This window comes from Mustela nigripes, chromosome 5 (assembly GCF_022355385.1).
Source record: "Mustela nigripes isolate SB6536 chromosome 5, MUSNIG.SB6536, whole genome shotgun sequence".
Classification (NCBI taxonomy): domain Eukaryota; kingdom Metazoa; phylum Chordata; class Mammalia; order Carnivora; family Mustelidae; genus Mustela; species Mustela nigripes.
Window position 1 is genome coordinate 94,006,690 of NC_081561.1, and position 19,560 is coordinate 94,026,249.

Consider the following 19,560-nt stretch of genomic DNA (forward strand, 5'->3'; position numbering starts at 1 on the left):
CCGGGTCCTGTGACCCGTCGGGCGGCGGCCCGGGCGCAGGGCGGCCGGCCTCGGGGACGTTGCGACGGCCGGCGGGGGCTCCGAGGGCGCGCGCGGGGACGGCGCGGCAGGGCGGGGGCCCCGGCGCGGAGCCCGAGCTGGCGGGGGGCGGCCGGCCGGCTCGAGCGGGGCCGGGGGTGCTCATGGCGGGCGGGGGACCCGGGGACCCGGGCCAGGGGGCGGAGGGGGCGGCCGCGCCCGAGACCCGCGAGCACCTCTTCAAGGTGCTGGTCATCGGCGAGCTCGGCGTGGGCAAGACCAGCATTATCAAGCGGTACGTCCATCAGCTCTTCTCCCAGCACTACCGGGCCACCATTGGGGTGGACTTCGCCCTCAAGGTCCTCAACTGGGACAACCGGACGCTGGTGCGCCTGCAGCTCTGGGACATCGCGGGTAAGCGGCGGGGCGGCGGCCTCCGTCGGGAGCCGGCGGCCACTGGGCTCCGCTCAGTCTCCTGCCCTCTTTCTCTGTCCGCAGCCTGCACTGGCCCGCCCCGGAGGTATGGAAGAGACTAACGCCGCCGGGGACAAGGAAAGGGCCGTGGCCGGGTGAACTACTGGACCATGGAACGGGCAGTAGTGGTAGTTGAGGGATTTAAAAGCAGGATAAGATAGATAAATGCATACATAACTAACCCTGGTGAGATGCCTCTACTACGTCTGTAGAAAGCATCTCGTTTTTAAGAGGTCTCAGAGAGGAGGCCTCCACTCCAGCCACCTGACCGGCGGTGGGACAAGCCATGGAGGCTTTTCCAGAAGTTGAACTCTGAAGGTTGACAAGCTTATAATACATCAGGAAGAGTTAAGGGGAGGCGTGGGCTCCTCCCAACTGGCTTTAACATCTCAGAGATGAGCGCTGGAGATGAGATGAGCGTTGCTAGATAATCTAGCAACTAGATTCCTTTTTAGAATGTTTTTCATCACGACCTTGGATCCGAGACCCTTCGTTGTGAGTGAAACTCCATCCTTGAGACAGGGTGCTCTGCTAGGTCATGCCTGTCCTCTGCCTGTGAAGATCTGGGGAGGCTGCTCTTGCATCCTTCCTGCCTCCCTAAACCAACTTCTCTCCCCACTCCTGGCCCCCTCTCAACCCTACACTCCAGTAGATTGTTTCTCTGTCATTTGCTTTCGGTTGTCATTTAGGAGCATAATATCCGTCTTGGAGAGGATACTTACTCTCCTTGCTTTAATTTATGAAAACTTGAACTCTGTCCGGTGGGGTGGGTGGGGGGGTGGGCATTTAAGAAGATGTTAACTTTGGAAAGCTTAAATATGGAAATGATACCGAAAGTTACCCTGTTCAGTCATTGCTGGTAGGAAGCTCAGTGTGCAGTAGAGAATTTTTATGGGAGAAGGTTCAGAGCTGGAGAGACCATCCTTCATCCTATAGATGCATCAACCCTAGAAGTTTGGGTCACCCTTCGGGTAGCGGGGTGGGGGTGGGGCACAGCGACATAGGTCTGTCTGCTAGGTAGTGAGTGCTCTTTTCATCAACAGTTTATCCCATATGAGAAAGTATTGAAGAATTATAACTCATATACGCACTAATTTAAGAACAGACTTCTCTGCCTCAGATATGAGAATAAATTTAAATAAATAAATTTTTGTATGTCAGTTCCTCAGAGAAAGGGGGATGATCAGCTCTGGGCTCAGCTTTTTTTGTCTTTTGGTTAGAGAAAACCAAAAGTTCGTTTGAAAAGTCATCTTTTGAAGCCAGAGGCTTCTTTCGAAATACTTCCTGTGTTTCACAGAACACTTATGAATACTAGTATTGCTTTTTGACAAGGTCGTAAATTCTAAAGGTTGCCTTGCCATGTGATAGTCATTCTCCAGGAATCTTCAGTGTAGCTGTAGATTTCCATGAAGATGATTTTAAACCCCCATCTAGGAGCGTTATTGACTTTGCTTTATTCTTCTTGTAAAACAGTATCATGTTTAGCTATTAAATTATCCCTGGGCCTCACTGCAGGTAAATAAAAGATTTTATTGGCACATTTGTGTTTTTAAGCTTCATGCAAAAATGCATATATTTAAAGAATTGGGAAAGCAAAATCATGAGTAATTTTCTCCCTGGGTATCACCTCTTCCCTTTTTTTGTCCTCCTTGAACAGACCTATGCAGCCAGGAAGGGAACATAGTCAGTCTTGTCAGACTCTGGTACATATTGAAATAGATGAAAAGTGCTTGCGCTTTTGCCTAAGTCCAAAGGTTGAGCTTTGCTAGGAAGGAAAGCAAGATTTTAAGATCTTTAAAAGGGATTCCTGGATGCGAGATACCATTCAGCAGGTACACACCAGATGTTAATAAGATTTGAAGTAAACTAATGAGGTAATTAGAAATTACTAGGCTCACCTTACAAATAAGATTTTCAGAGATGGGGTCTTAATATATAAGGAAGCTACCACAAAAATAATTTGGCTTTCACTTGAGGTTTAGGGAGCTATATCATTAAGTACTTTGCTTTGAATATTTGATCTGTTAGTGAATCCTAGCTGATAACATTTGAATTAAGTCATAATGATGTAATGAAGGCAAATTGAAGGCCACTCCAGAAAGTTCCCCAGGGCTAAACAACAATGAATCATATTGAATTCTCAAAGGATAGAAATACTCCTTGATTACAAAACAGTAGGTAGAACTGGCCAGTTGATACGACTAACTTAAGCTGTGGTGCTATTACTAGTTTTTTTGGTGCTATTACTAGTTTTTTCGTCGCGGCTTTGGAGATGAGAAAGCTGGCAAAAGATTACATTGAGTCTCTCTATACTTGGAAATTTTGGCAGGTATTTGGCAGGTATTTGGCAGGTGGGAGTTGTCCAGACATTTCCCATAAACGTGGCCAAGCAGTTTCAGCTCAACTCTTCAAATCAGGAACCACAGTGTCTCTTGGGTGCAGGCCTTTGGAATGCTTGCTTATTGCGAGAAATGAGTGTAGCTTTAAAATCCAGATGCAATCCAATTTTTGTGTTAGGCCACTGTCTCTTCCTTCATATGTGTTTTGAGATTGCTCTTAACACATTAACTGAAATACACTAAGTTACTGAAGTCGTCAAAAAAATTTTAGGAAGTTTAATAAATACTACTAAAATTTAAGATGTAGCAAGAGATGTCTCTGAGCTTCCTTTTGTTATTGTTACATAAATTAACCCATTTTTCAAAGGTCAGCAATGTATTAAATGGTGGAGCTACTACCATTTCAATTATCCTCATGATATTCCTGACGGGGCCCCGTATTTACTGGTGATTTCAACCTTTTTGGTGCATTTTGCCATGTCACAGCACACTAGGGTATTTCCTAGAGTGGGATCTGATCTGCACTTTCATATATAGTGCATATGAAATGGTATTTGATTACAACTTATGATAACTTTATTAGCAGCTATAGGATTTTCCAGGTAGGTTGAATGGCTGGTCTAGACTAAATCTTTAAAAGAAAGAAACTGGTGTGTCCATTTGGATCTGTATTTGCTGAAGTAATTTACTTTTGCAGGGAAGACATAATTTTATCTGTGCCTTTTTAAAGTTCTCAGCAAGGCCTGAAAATCAAATCGATGCTAGACAAATTAGCAGCAGAAATTTGTTTCATGTAAGTTTTCTGTGACACAGGAGCCCTCATAGGAAAGTGAACACCCAAAGAAGTGGCAAAACCTAAATGGTTTTATACCAGGTTGAACAAAGAGAGGAAATTGTGGAAAAATAATTAATATGGGCAAGCTAAGGGAAAATAAGAGTTATTTTATAAGGTCTGTTTGTAGAGACTTCTCTCAGCTTTGACTCCCATCCCCGGTGATAAGAATATTTCTTTCCTCCTAGAAAAGAGAGGATATTTCTCGCATGGGAATATTCTCATCTACTTTCAGGGAGAAAAAGGGGAAGATTAGAGCACTCTTCTTACACCTGATCTTTTTCAAGTGCCTTTCGTTCAAAATGATCCTTATGCCAAAGTGGCATTTTTTAATTATTATTATTTTTTTGCCACATTTCACTTTTTAGAATCAGTATTTCTCTATAAAAATCTGAATGGATAACCCTCCTTCGGGCTCAAGAACAGATCAGGAACATTTTACTCAGAAGTTCCTGTAAATGTTATTTACCTAGAGCATAAAGTGCGTGGTTGGAAGACATAAGTTCTATAAACCATACTTAGATTCACTTTTTATTTTTTTGATTCCCATCCTAAATTAGAACACGGATCCATCTTCCACATTGACAGTCCCTGTCCCTCATGGCCTCCTGTTATCTGCTTTCATAACTCTCCTTTAACCCTCATGAACAAGAATCTGGAATAGTATCTCAGATGCTTTCTTGACCTTCAAAGTATCTATTAGTCAAGAATTACTAATGTTCAGATTTCTTCTAAATATGAAGAGCAGTGCTCTGAGGAATTAGTCTATAGTTATTTGTAGTCTCTGTCTTAAACACTGACTATTACAATGACTTTCCAATTACTTAACTCATTTAAAGGAATTTTTTTAAAAAAATCTATATTATATCTGACTTTTGCCATCCTGAGCATTACACAGACTCAACTGCTGTGCTGCATTACAAGCGAAGTCTAGTATCTCATTTTACATTTTTAAATCTTCCTCAATTCATGACTCTGGAGACCTCTTTGGGTGCCCCAGTCTGAACTTTGAACCCACAATTGCCCAGGCAGGCTTAGCATAACAGCATATTTCTGTTACTGCACGTGGAAATTCTCCTGAAAATTATACGCTTACTGCCTTTCTTTCTTTTTTCTTTTTTTTTTTAAATTATTATGTTACCATTCTCAGTTGCCTTAGTTTCCCACTTAGGCTGAAAGTGCCCAGGTTAGCGATAGAGAGAGAGGGAGACATTGATAAAAACCACTAAAATTTGACCTTTTTTCCCTGTTTTCCTAATCATTCTGTTGTTTGAATTGAAGCTGTTGGAGGCTTTTATAGATCCCATAGTCTAAATACAGAGAAGTGTAGTAAGTTGACCAAGAAAACACAGATAATCAGTGGCACTGTACAGAGATACATCTCATGACTCTGAAATATGAAATATGAAAACTAGCTTTTAATAGTGTAGCAGATTTTTGGTTCACTGGTGTCAAAACAGTCTGAAGATTGTTGTCCAACAGTCTAACAGACTCTTGTCTAAATTTGCAAATGTTCTGGTCATTCTTACAGTAGCTCATATGACTCTTCTCATATACCCATTCTAATAATTCCATCTCTTTATGTTATCAGTCCAGAATTTCCAGTTATACTCTTCTTAACACAGAATGTCCAGTGTGTATATTTTTTGATTGGCTCCATCATTTGGGGGGGCATTTTGAAAGACTGTTTCCACAGTGTGGACTGTCTGAAGATAACAAAGCCTTTTTATTGATAAATATGTGTAGAGCGCACGTATTTATCAAGGTGATAATTATAGATGTTTGCATAGTCTACTCTGTGATCTCACTGATCAAACCTGTCAGCCATGCATTATCCTAGAGAGGCGGTGTTACTTTCCAATGTATTCTAGGAGAAATTTTATCTGTTATGTATATGTTTTCTTGACCTTCTGACTTTCTTAAGCTTCTGATGTGGAAATTTCAGTGATTCTTATTCTTATTCTTATTCTTATTAAAGCATACCCAGGATTTTGTTTTTATCAGGTGTGGTAAGGCCACATCAGAAGATCATCACTATTGAAAAGATGGTTTGTTATTCATAGTTCCAGGAAAAGGAAGCACGCTGCCCTATGCCGGAGACCACATGGGGAAGCACCAGGGTTGGTCCAGAGGTAGAAGGAGCCAGGGAAGAATGTGGGCTAGAGACTTTATTGTAGTTTTTGCAGGAAGAAATGGCCAAGGCAACATAGGCAACTGAGCAAGTTTAGGATTGGTTAGTTTGGTATATTTGAGTGGAGTTGGACTATAGGGGTGATCCCTGATTGTTTTAGTACCTGGCCATGGGTGGTTTAGGGCAGGAGGATAGTGTCCTAGTCTGCAGGAGCCTGAAAAAGGAGGCAGATGGGTGGTGAGGACTCTGGATTGGTTTGCTTATCAAAGATGTGCTTTCAGCAAGTCCTTCATTGTCTGTAACAACTAGCTAGCTGGAAGGGGCAGTCCCTCCCCTGGTCCCAAGGCCCCAAGATGTCAACGCATTATAAAATATAGAAAATTTAAAAACACGATTGATACGTATTTCTAGGCATTTGTTAGAAAAGATTGAGAGATGAAAGAAAGTGCTTGTCCAAAGAAGAAAACTTTGAAGGCCTTAGAAATGTGTAGCCCAAGGATAGCATATCCTTAAACTGGTGATGATTTCACACTTAATCAACACTTAAATAGTAGCAAGTGGGCTTAGTGGACAAGTTTGGGTTGTGTTGTGGTTGCAGAGATCTTCTAGGGGGAGAACAGGGCAGACATATAAATGGAGGGGGATGGTGGAATTCTGCAGGGTAAGGTAAAAGATCAAGATAAAAGTACATTTGGTAAACAAGCCCATAGCTGCTATGGTAAAGCCCTAGGAGACTTAGAAAAAGGGATTACCTTGTGTATCAGGGCTATGCTGTGCTTGAAGAGAGTCACCCTCAGCCCATGGGACTGCCTTGGGTCTGTTTGAAAACATGGGACATAAGGAGCAACGTGTACTCCAGAAAGTCTTTGGCTAACAAATTGGACAGCACATTAGATAGCAAATAATTTGGGAATTGGAGTAGTTTTCCCTCCCTGGGATTTTATTTTCTCATCTATAAAACAAGAGAGGTTGGACTAGATGATATGGGACGTCACCTTTCAGTTACAGTGTTGTCCATCTAAGTGATGGTCAGGAAGGCATGGAAGTGGTTCCTCCTCCAGTCAGAAATGACTATGGCACTGGTTAAAGAGATGGTGTTGCTTAGCATCTTCCCACTGTCTGAGCTACTTGCTGTTTAGAGGAAGATCTCCCAGGTCCTGCTGGATTTTTATATTGCCATAAGCTTTAACTCTACACACACACACTCACTAGCACTCATGTGTTTCACACTCATGTGAACAAAACCCATGGATCTGACTTTGTGTTTAATAACTGCAGACTTCTCTACCCCATCTTCTCCTGTAGGGGAACATAACCCAGGAGCATTCAACATGGTAGGAATTCCCTGCATTTTATTTGCATGTTTGTAGAAAGTAGAATCCAAGAATAATAAAGTTCTTTTGGACTGAACTTAGAATGGTTGATTGACTACTTCCCAGAGAGTATTCTTTGTATTTTTTGTCTAAAATTAAGAAAAAAAAATTCTGAACCTACAGAATTCCTGTGCAATTCTAATGTGAATGTGAAAGTCTTTTCCATTAGTTTTGTCTTTAGCCCTTTTTTAAACTTAGGGCTAACTCCCAAAGCATTGTGAAAGGGAAGTAGTAGAATGCATCATTCTTTCTCTCTCTCTCTCTCTCTCTATTTTAAAGATTATTTACTTATCAGAGAGCATGTGTGCATGAGCGGGGGTGGGGGGGAGGCAGAGGGACAGGGAGTGGTTTAAAATAATCATCCCTCACTCTTTCTATATGTCCATAGTGAGGGTGGAGGTTGGGGTGTGGCGGAGCGAGGGATGTGAGGGCAGTTTTGCATTGGAGCTACCTGGACTCAGGCTAACAGAGGCTCTACTACCTCTTGATAGTGTCTTTTCAAAATTAGGGTTCCAGCCTGCTGCAGCAGGACAAGGACACTGTCACCCAAGTGATTCTGCTTAGAAATGACACTTCTGTTTACATTTCATGGTCCAAGACTAGTTCATAGCCACTCCTAATTTAGTGGGGCCAGGAGAATGTGATCCTTCATGCATCTAGAAGTGGAAGAGAATGGAATATTTGTGAACAGTATTTTTGTTTTCCACTATAGTTCTTTCTTTTAGGCAATAATAAGGGAATATATAAAATTACCCAGAGAGTAATAATAACAAAGTTATGGGATGCAACTGTTACTCTAGTAGCAAAGTTTTCTTTATTTTTCAGTTTAACAGTTGGAAGAGCTTGACATATCTATGCATTCCAACCTTTGAAACCAACGTAGTTAAATCTAGGTTTTACCTTGTTAGGGCTTTTTGTTGTTGGTGGTGGTGGTTTTGTTTTTGTTTTTGTTTTTTAGAACAGCTCTTAATTTTATGTTAAGGTTATTATCTTAAATAAGTTCATTGTATCTTTCTCTATTCTATAATTATACTTAATGCATTTTAGAAATGTGTGTGTGTGTGTGTGTGTGTGTGTGTGTGTTTACTTGTTTTGACCAGTTCAGGAATATCTCTGAAGTGGTAATGGATTACTTTAGAATTTTTTAAAAAGGAGATAATGAACTCAGTAAAATAAGAAGTATACTGTACTGTTTTGTTGGAAAGTATGCTGTGTATGGCTTGGCCTTTCGATGCTGGACTATTTACATTCAATCCCCACTGCTGTCTGGATTCAGTGATTGCAGAATCTGTAGAAAATCATTACAACATTAAAATTATGACAGAGAAATTTAAAACATCAGAAGGGAGAGCTGGGAGGGCTTAGAAGATCCCTAAAGATCTGTAAAGACACTTCACTTATTTAGGCGGAGAAAGTTACTTGCCTGGGGTTTCTTGATCTTTCGTGCTTGATATTTTGATTCTCTAGTATACTTGTATTTTCCTCAAGTTCATTTTCCTTTGCCAACTGTTTTCACCACTATAGTTTACGACATATAACTAGTTTAAGGCTTTGCCATGTTTAATTGCACCATTTTAAAGAGGATGCTCAGGCTTTTATCATGTAATACCTTTATTGAGCACTTTATAATAATACTAGCTAACATTTACACTTTGCTTACTAGGCCCTGATGTTTTACTTTTTGAACTTCAGGTCTGTGCATGTAAATTATAGTTTAAGTACATGCTGTCATGAATTTTTATTTAGCACTTCCAGTTCAAGATAGACCATCCCTGACCCCCTAGAACAGAAGTAGCAAATATTTTAGATTTTGTGGGCCATTCACTCCTTGTTGCAACTACTCAACTCTGCTATGGTAGAATGAAAACAGATGTAGAAGCCCATAAACAGATATAGGTGGCAAGATTCCGATAATTTGATTCCGATAATAGCTGAATTTGACCATGAATTATAGTTTATTGCACTCTGCCCTAAAAGACTCCCAGGCATTTACATTAAACCTTCCCAGTGAGCCTCTGAGGTAGGTATTATTTTTTATTATTTTATTGATATATAACTGACATGCAACAAACTGTACAATTTGATGTTTTGCCATATGTAAACATAGTGAAACAGTATAATCAAGATTGCCGACATTTCCATCACACCAAAAATATTTCCTCTTGCCACCCCCCCCTTTTTAAAGATTTTATTTATTTGACAGAGAAAGAGGTAACAAGAGAGGGAACACAAGCAGGGGAGTGGGGCTCGGCATGGGGCTTGATCCCAAGGCAGACACTTAACAAAGACAGGTGCCCCTCCACTTTCCCTCACCCAGGTGCCCCTCCTCTTTCCCCTTGTAACTCCTTTCTCTGCCTTGCTGAGGACAATCATTGATGTGCTTCCTCTTACTAAGTTTTTATTTTATTTTATTTTTTTATTTTACTACAGTTTTTATTTTTAAGGATTTGATATAAGTGTATTCATGGAGTACTACCCATTCCCTCTGAGTTCTGGCTGCTTCTACTCAGCATCATTGCTTTGAGAGTCATCTGTTTTGTTACTTATATCCATAGTCTGTTCCTTTCCTTTCTATTGTTATATTCATTGTATGGATATACCATACTTTATTCATTACTATTTTGGCTGTAAAAATAAAACACTGATGAGCATTCATGAAGATGACTTTGTGTAGACATGGGCTTTCATTTTGTTTGGGCAGATACCTAGGAGTAAAATGTGTTGGTTGTATGGTAGATTCATGTCTAAATTTTTATTTTTTTAAATTTATTTAAAAAAAATTTTTTTTAAGATTTTATTTATTTGACAGAGAGAGAGAGGTCACAAGTAGGTAGAGAGGCACCAGAGAAAGAAGGGAAAGCAGGCTCCCCACTGAGCAGAGAGCCCAAAGTGGGCTCGATCCCAGGACCCTGAGATCATGACCTGAGCCAAAGGCAGAGGCTTAACCCACTGAGCCACCCAGGCACCACCCATGTCCAAATTTTTAAAAACTATCAAATTGTTTACCAAATTGGATGTACTATTTTAAATTCTTATTCCTACCAGCAGTGCACAAGAACTGATTGCTCCACATCTTCGCCAGTACTGGGTATAATCAGACTTTTTATTTTCGCCAGTACTGGGTATAATCAGACTTTTTATTTTAGCCATTCTTGTGAGCATGAAGCTGCAGCTCATTGTGATTTAAATTTGCATTTCTCTAATAATTAATGATGCTGGGCATCTTTACCTCTACTTGGTTGTCATTGTATACGTTCTTTGATAAAGTGTCTATTCCAGTCTTTTGCTTACTTTATTAATTAGATTTTTTTTAATCTTCTTACTTGGGAGTTTTGAGAGTTCTTTATATATTCTGGGTATAAGTCCTTTACTAGATACAGAATTTGTATCTTTTTTCTCCCAAGTTATACCTTTCCTTTTCATTTGCTCAATAGTGTAATTGACACTATTTTGAGCTGCCCTATGGTGTGGTTGTTACAGAGCAGTCTGAGACCATCCGAGGGTTTTGAGTCTTAACCTCGGAACCCAGGGAAAATAACTTGAGGTTTCTAAGCCACAGGGTCTGCCTCAAAAATTCTTGTGATACATGTTTCTGATTTTCTTATGTTTTACCAAGAAGTTTATATGAGGACAAATTTGAATATGATTTAGTATGATTGGTTGAAAGTAGTATTTTTAGGGATTTAGAAATGATTCAGGAAAAAAATAGCAGTCATTAACCTTAATTGTTCTTCATAACTTCTGGATTTCTATACTTTTACTAGTTTGGCACCCTACCCTCTTTTCTAAATTGAAGGAGTATTCCAAAAGAGTACTTTCTTATAGCTGTGAAATAATCTTATAATCTGGACTATCTTGTTGCCATAGTCATTTTATACTTAGTAATTAAGATTTATAAAAATAAAAGTCAGTAGTATGTGCTCTCTATTTAAAATTGAAGTTGGAACAAATTTAATGCAATCTACCTAGTCTTTCTGAAGAATAGTGATACTGACTTTGACCAGTTGGTACATCCTCTGTGACTTTGCCATGTGTGATTATTGTGTATGTTTAAGGAAAGTGTTACAAGGTTAACTTTGTGTAAATGTCAGCATTGTGATCAAATAAGTTATACAATTGTCTGGTCAGATTTAACTTACCAATAAAACATGAACATGATAGTGGGGTTTCATATGTGGCCATTTGTTACCTTGAAGTTCAGACATCTGGGCCATCATTGTATGGCTTCAGATAAGCCCATATGATGGGTTGTCACAAACCAAATCAACTTTCTATTTTTTATTTTTTAAAAGATTTTATTTATTTATTTGACAGAGAGAGACACAGTGAGTGAGGGAACACAAGCAGGGGACGTGGGAGAGGGAGAAGCAGCTTCTTGCTGAGCAGGGAGCCCAACACCAGACTCCATCTCAGGACCCTGGGATCATGACCTTAGTGGAAAGTAGACGCTTAATGACTGAGCCACCAAGGCACCCCCAAGATGAACTTAAAGCGTATCCATTTACATTTGCCTTTTGTTTTCTTCTTCCATTATCTCACTAAGCGATATCTAAAATTGTATGATGCTATAGTAAAATTTGGAGAAGAAGGAATTTTTTTTTGGTGGGTAGCTTTGCATTTGTTACTATCAATAACATGTAGATAAAGTGTGTTTTTCATCATGTGTTTTAACAGGAAAGGGTCCTGTCAGTTTTTGTTTTTATCATTGGTCAATTACCCATGTTAGATTTGCACTGATTGCCATTTTTCCTGACCACTGTAGTCTGTAACTTGACAGAATGAAAAGTGAACATCTTAGAACTCAAGGCGACTGCAGGATAGTTCAGAATGCCCAGCATCATATTAACGTGGGTGCATGGCAGCCAGGAGACCTGGGTTCTGGTCCCACAGTATGTCGTCAGGGCCACTGTCATCCTGCCCAAGCAGCTCTCAGCATGGTTTTTCTTCTGTCAGCTGAAGATTAGGGTCCCTCCTGCGTCAAAGAGCGATACCATACGGAAAGGAGATACATGAAGCAGTAGAATGTTCCCCAAAGTATTTAACATGTTAAATATTTTTAAAAGCATGATAGTTGAAGAGCTCTACAGTTGTTCCTTCTTTTAGTCACACGGCCACATGGGCCATTTTTTGTAAGCAGGTTTGCATGTATCTGCCTTCTTAGAGGAGAGCAATCTTGCATGCAGAGGCAAAAGTGGGTGCGGGCTAGAGATGGGGAGGAAGGATAAGCTCCTTTATCTCGTAGCCAGTCCTAGTCTTTTGACTACATTTTGCCCACCATGCTTATCTTCTTCCTGCAAGCTTCATTTTCTTCTATTCTCGTCTCTTCTCCCCCTCCACTACCAACTGTCTTTTTTCCTCTCGTACCTCTTCTCTTAGACCAGAGGGAGGGCAACAAGGGGATCAGGGGAAGGATGGCTCTGTAGCTTTAAGCACTGTCATCTATCTGGATGGTTATGGAGCATGTGTCAGACACGCGCAGAGCATTAAGCTAGTTGACTGTGTACTCAGACCCCATGATCAGCCATGTGCTTCTGTACATCCTTTATCCCACCAATTTTCTTTGCTTTGTAATGGGAGACATGTGTTTATAGCACTATTCTTAGGGTCAGAGGAGTTATATCTAAATATAGACTCTGCTGAATGATGAGCTCTTAACCTCTTATTATATTTATTTTTAGGGCAGGAGCGATTTGGCAACATGACCCGGGTATACTACAAAGAAGCTGTTGGTGCTTTTGTAGTCTTTGATATATCAAGAGGTTCCACGTTTGAGGCCGTCTTAAAATGGAAAAGTGATCTGGATAGTAAAGTCCACCTTCCAAATGGCAGTCCTATTCCTGCTGTCCTCTTAGCTAATAAATGTGACCAAAAAAAGGATGGTGGCCAGAATCCTCCCCAGATGGACCAATTCTGCAAAGAACATGGTTTCACTGGATGGTTCGAAACTTCTGCAAAGGTGAGGTCTGCTTTGTGTTTGTATCTGCTCTGCTCTTCATTCTTAAATCTGAGCTGTAACTATAAAATATTTAGATGAGTTTATGTGTACAGTTTTGGGGAGCCTAGAAAAAAGCAAAGTATAGCATGGATTTGTTATAGCTTCTTTGAGAGGGCAGCAGGAATGCTTTCAAAATTGGCTGATATGGAAGTGAATAGAATAGAATAGAAGGTTTTCCATCAAAATAAAAATTAGCTATTATTTAGAGTGAAGAACAATGATGTTCTCTGAGTTTGAGCCTTTAAATAAAGCACTTCTGCAACTGGAGTTCATGGGGAGAATAAAATGTCTTGTCAAGCACAAGCATTTTTTATTTTTACTGAAGGCTTCACAAAATCTAGGGACATAGATGACACTGGTCAATATGTAGGTCATGTGCAGTACTAACAAAAATGGACTCTAAAAATGTCAGAGATGTATTCAGTTGGTGTTTGAAGAGTTTTAGATTGTGTATAGAAATTTGAAAGAAATGTGAAAGAATCTGAACAAGAGGCAAGTATCAGCATTTGTGGCATGCGGCATGAAGAGTGGAGGGGGAATTTTTTCTTTCATCTATTATGGGATTCGGTGTTTTATGAAGAAAAACAAAAATACTAAGCTTGTTAAAAATCTTGCCAGCCTAGATATACAAGAAAGTAAAAGTGAAAATCGCAAGCACAAAATATAAAGTGGGGACGGAGTTTGTTTACATGCATTGGAAATTTCACATTAGAGGTCAATAATTATCGGACTGATGTCAGAATGATGATATGTTGGAGAAATTCTGTAATGACAGAGTCAAAACCATAAGACTGTATATCTTAACACAGTCTCAGCATTTGGGATACCCTCTGTGGATTTCTTGTATGAAATTTTAAAAAGCCTTTAAAAAGCCTTTTAACAAGCCTTTTCCTCTCAGTTAACAAATGTGACCAGATTTACCTACTGGTCAGATTACCTACTTACCACTAGGTCCCTTTTAGTTTTACCAGAAACCCACCCCAAAAGTAGAAGATCATTTGATGCCACCAATGATCAGAATAAGGAAAGTAAAGCTATGAGAGCCTGCACAGAAAAGCTGTTCTGGAGATAACTGAGTGATGTTGTCATCCGAAAAACTAGTGTCTGCTAAAACCAGAAGTTTCTACTCTTAAGCTAAAGGCTATTTGTTTAAATAAATACATTCTAGAATCTTCAGTTTTAGTTTAATGCATAAAAAGTGGTGTCAGAAGAAAGTTGCTACGTGAGCACTTACACAGGCAGGAAGGAAGCAATGGCAGAAGGGGAGGCTTTTTTCATGGAGGCACATGTCCTAGAAGCTACACGTTTGGTCTCTTGTCTTTGGCAGGTCTGTCAGGTGATTTGCTTGACTTCCCAGCTTTGTTAGGCAATAATCAGTGGTATGTGCAATGTTTATTAGAACATGGGATTTATAGGAAGAGATGCATGTATTACAGATAAAATTTCTTCTCCAAGTTTTATTTGAATTAATTATTCAGGTAATAAATCCAAATTCGTCCCCAGAAACAATAGTGTTATATGGCGTGTATCTTGGGACTGTAAGTCATCAGCGTTGTTACATTTATAGACAGTTACCTGTGGAGTGGAGAAGGAAAACATTGATTAATAGATGTTTCAGGTCTGTTCTGTGCTTTCCTACAAATACATTAGCAACACCTTTTGCAGAATGTCCTTAGTAGTAAACCAGGGATTTCCAAGAGGATAATAGTAATATGAAATTTAGGTTAAAATTGTAGTTAAGACTTAAAGTACTGCCCTAGTGTCACTAATGCCTGTGTTTCAGAGCCGGCCGGCAGCTGACTTTGACAGCTGATTTCTGCTTGAAATGCAGTGATCTGAATTTTAATGGGAACACAGCCAAAAGACAGTCTTGAATTCATGAACTTCATCTTTCACCTTTATGGCAAATAATGGATTTCCTATACGAAAATGTGTTACTAATTACAATATGGGAATTTCAGTTCCTTATCAATTGCTGCTAAATGCAGTTAGAGAGCATTATAATTCTTTGAGATAATGGGAATGGTGGGGGCTAAATGACATTTGGACATTCCAAGATCAATACTTTAATTAAAGTTAATACTTATCTTGGTAGTGGAGGTTAAAAAAAAAAGTGCTGGAACAGATACCTGAATGAATAGTCCGAGTGTAGGTTTCTCACTGTCTGAGAAGGTAAACAGATAAGGGAGACAGCTAGAATAAACCTAATGTTCTTGGACTGAAATTGGGGAGATCGGTATGAACTTAATGATTTATATGCATGTAGAAATATATATGTTTCTGTGTTTGTATGTGTTTATAGACACGTGTATATATGTGTATACATACATGTCTATATACACACATGTATAAACAGATAAATGTAGAAATTGATGTCTATGTATCTGTGGAGGCGTATGTGTATTTACTAGTTCTCCTTGCTTAGGAGCAATGATACCACAGATCCAATGAGCTTCCTAGTCCCCAGAATTTGTTCTTTATTTTTTTACAAGACTTTATTTATTTTAGATAGCATGAGCTGGGGAAGGGGCAGAGGGAGAGACTCTCCAGCAGACTCCCCACTGAGCACAGAACCGGATGTGGGGCTCAATCTCACCACCCTGAGTTTGTGACCTTGAGCCAAAATAAGAGACAGTTAACCAACTGAGCCTCCCAGGCACCCCCAGAACTTGTTTTTTTAAATACTGTTCTCCTATAAAAAGAACGGGGTCTCATGGAGAAATTATTGCTTCCAGGATTGGTGGGACAAGGAAAGTAAAGATATGACAGAGATATTTTGTGGTGCTGGAAACTAAGGAAACACAAAATGATGGAGACCGGTCAAAAAGAAACAAGACCCTACTTAATAGGAGCTCCAAAAATCCAAGACAATTGGAGCAGCAAAGTAAATGACTATTGCAGTGGATCTAATCCATAGAATAAAAGAATAAAGTAATAATCCATGATAAGAGTAAACCAATGAAAAACTCTTCCTAACAGTAGAATTCCAACTAATAATTAAAAAAGCAATGATGGGGGCACCTGGGTGGCTCAGTGGGTTAAGCTGCTGCCTTCGGCTCAGGTCATGATCTCAGGGTCCTGGGATCGAGTCCCGCATCGGGCTCTCTGCTCAGCAGGGAGCCTGCTTCCTTCTCTCTCTGCCTGCCTCTCAGTGTATTTGTGATTTCTCTCTGTCAAATAAATAAATAAAATCTTTAAAAAAAAAAATAAAAATAAAAAAAAAAATAAAAAAGCAATGATGGATACAGTCAGTCACCTTTAATCACCATGGAAATAGCTGTTTTAGGAAAGAATAAATTGATGTTGAAGTTAATGGGAAAAACTCTGATGAAAAATAGGGTATTTCCATATTTGAGCTTACTAAGTACAAATGAGAAATAGTGACTATTCAGTGGAGAAGACTGACAGACATGACTTTAAGCAAGTGTGCCTCTCGGATGCTGAGAGAGACACATCACTTACTCCTGTCAAAAATGTGTAACTTGAGTTTAATGATATGGAAACATCAAACAAGCCCAAATTGAGGGATATTCTCTGGCCAGTATGCTCCAAGAGTGTCAAGGTCATGAAAGGCAAGGTGACTGAAGAACTGTCCCAGGTTAAAGGAGATCAAGAAGACATGAGCATGAAATATAGCTGGTCACCTGGATCACACATAGGATGCTGAGACAATGGGGACATTTGAATAAGGTTCATAATCAGTTCTGACACTATTATTGAATTTCCGGATTTTATCTGGAAATCTGGTTATCCAAGATGTTAATACTTTAGGAATATGAGTGAAAGGTATGTAGGAATTTTTGCTATTTTTGCAATGTTTTTGTCAACCCCAAATTATTTGGAAATGAAAAGTTAAATATTAAAAAAATAAAGCCCAGATTTTGCTATGTGTTAGTCGTGTATTTAATGACAGCTAAATCTGTCACACAAATGTTGTGATAGCTAGTGACTCCTTAGGGTATTTTTTAATGGACATCACACCTACAACATTGTTTCAGAAACTAAGGAAATTAATTTACACATGACAACTAGAAGTAATAACCTGTACTCAAAGAGGGGAAATGACATGATGCATTTATCATATTTTAATGTGTGAGCCCATTGATGTTCCTCTTCCTAATGTATCCTGAATGCTTGACCTTAAATGTTTAAAGGCAGGAACTTTTTTGTCCTCGTGCTTTCATTTATGGGAGTGGCAACTCAGCAGGGATGACAATTCCTTTTCAACCGTTAGGATAGTTCACTGAACCTCAGGGACAAAAGTTTGAAACGGGAACATCAGGAAGGAGAATCCTTTGTGAAAAGAGGAAAGTTCTATATCCACGTTACTGAATGGCAGTAAACTCTGAGGGTGTGTGTACCCTGGAGTGAGGGCGAAGATGGTAGCCTGTGTATTCTGATGTCCCCTCTGACAAACTGCACTCGTACCATTACTTCTCTTTGTGCTTTTTTCTAAGCATGAATCCTTGGAATTCATCCTGGTCATCATTTCTGCATTATAGGATAACATAAACATCGATGAAGCAGCCCGGTTCCTCGTGGAGAATATTCTTGCAAACCACCAAAGCTTTCCTAATGAAGAAAACGACAGGGACAGAGTTAAACTGGATCAGGACACCTTGACCGCAGAGAGCAAGTCCCAGTGTTGCTGACATGGCTTCTGCTTCTGTCCCACGAGCAGATGCAGCCTGCCTGGGCTGGAGCCAGGCCTGAATATGGATAAGGTGGCAGATGTGCTGTCCTGTGAGTCTTCCCAGGGCTGCACTTTAAAGGAATGCTCTGGTTTTTCCTCAGGTTGGATATATCTTTCTCCCTGTTCTGAATGACAGTGACAGCACCCCCGGGAGCCTGGCCCACACAGGGCTTCTCTGGTGGTTGCCATAAGTTCAGGAGAATGTTTACATCCTCCGTAACATCTTTTTAAATGATGTCTCTCCCCCAGCCCCCGCCCCACCCCTTTACCAACTTCCAAGTTGTGCCTTGTGGCGGGAGTGCTGAGGTGAGAAACTGGACCTACAGTCTTTGAGCAGGGCTGTGGGGCTCTGTCTTGTCTCCATATCCTGGTCTCACTCTCCAGGCTCTGGAGGCTGCAGGCTCTGGTTGTCACAGAAGGCTTGAAGTTCCTGTTTTGCAGCCTTTCTTTCTTTTTCCTTCCTTCCTTCCTTCCTTCCTTCCTCTCTCTCTTTCTGTCTCTATCTCTCTCTTTCTTTTCCTACTTAAAACTTTGGTACTTCATGTAAAATTGTTATCCTTAAGTATTATAATTTCATGAGCCCTAGCCAGGGTAGCGTGCCCTTGCTAAGGACTCAGCATGGCCGGCATTCTGGCTCTGGTTGCTGCCAGTTGGAAACGATATAAATAGACATTCCTTCTCTCTCTCCAGTCTTTTGTTCTGTTTTTTGTTTTTTGGGGTTTTTTTTTTTTTTTCCCTCTTCCTTCTGGTTGTTTATTTTTTACCTAGAGCCTGGCTGGTATTACTGTTGCAATTATCTCCAACTGGAGCTAGTCTTTTTAAATCTGTATTAGTAATGGTCATAGAGAGGAGTCACTTCGAAACATGTACCATGAAAGCTGAGGTTCTATATTATGAATTATGAAAGAGAGTAGGTCATGTGTGGTTTTCTGTAGAGTTTGGGACATTTTAAGTATAACACATGAGAAGCTTAAGGCAGCCTCATAATATTTGTATTACCATTTAACCCAGTTAAGGAAAAGAATAAATTTTTTGACTGAAACCTTGTTTTTGTGAATTAATGTGATTATGTGAAGGTAAATGGGGTGTACTTTTCTGTCTTACAAAACTTGGTGTCTCTTCACTTTTTCCTTTTGTTTTTAAGGGACTTGCTATCATCTGAAAGATCCAGCGTATTTCTTTCAGAGGAATTTTCAAAGTGTTTGTGACATAACCCAGAGCTAATGCAAAATGAGGCATTGATTAAATTGTCTTACACAGTATTATGAATGTGGGTAGGGAAAATCCATGCATTTATTGAGAGCAGGAAGAAAAGAACTAGCAAGAATTGTGTTTGCTCTGACAGGAACATTCTGGGAGTAAATAGTTATCGTGGGCCATAAAATATAGCTTGCTTTTCTGGTTAAATGTAAGCTTTGCCTAGGGCTTGCAAATGTATTTATATGTTCTTCATTTAAGTAAATAAACCCTTTGATCTTTTGGGACATGTATTCTATATAGAATCAGATTTTCTGAAGTTAAGGAAAATAAAGAAGCCCCTTATTTAAATATTACTTACCATTTAGTTAATATAGCCCCTCTTAATTTAAAAAAAAATTGCATTTAATCCTTCTTTCTAAGAAACATATATGTCATACTATAAAATTTTTTCTGGTTTAGGTACAAAGCACTTTTTTTTTTTTAAGATTTTATTTATTTAAGAAGG

General features: G+C 39.7%; 1 protein-coding gene across 2 annotated transcripts; it reads left to right on the forward strand.

Annotated features, from left to right (window-relative positions):
• The first annotated feature begins 149 nt into the window (after nucleotides 1–149).
• On the forward strand, nucleotides 150–19,345 carry RAB32 (RAB32, member RAS oncogene family). 2 transcript variants are annotated; one of them, XM_059400901.1, is made up of 3 exons: nucleotides 150–432; nucleotides 12,846–13,123; nucleotides 17,665–19,345. In XM_059400901.1, the coding sequence occupies exons 1-3, from the start codon at nucleotides 183–185 to the stop codon at nucleotides 17,812–17,814; spliced, it is 678 nt and encodes a 225-aa protein (XP_059256884.1). In that variant the 5' UTR covers nucleotides 150–182; the 3' UTR covers nucleotides 17,815–19,345. The 2 variants fall into 2 exon arrangements, with proteins under 2 accessions (XP_059256884.1, XP_059256885.1); XM_059400902.1 differs by having other exon boundaries at nucleotides 17,620–17,707.
• The last annotated feature ends 215 nt before the right edge of the window (nucleotides 19,346–19,560 follow it).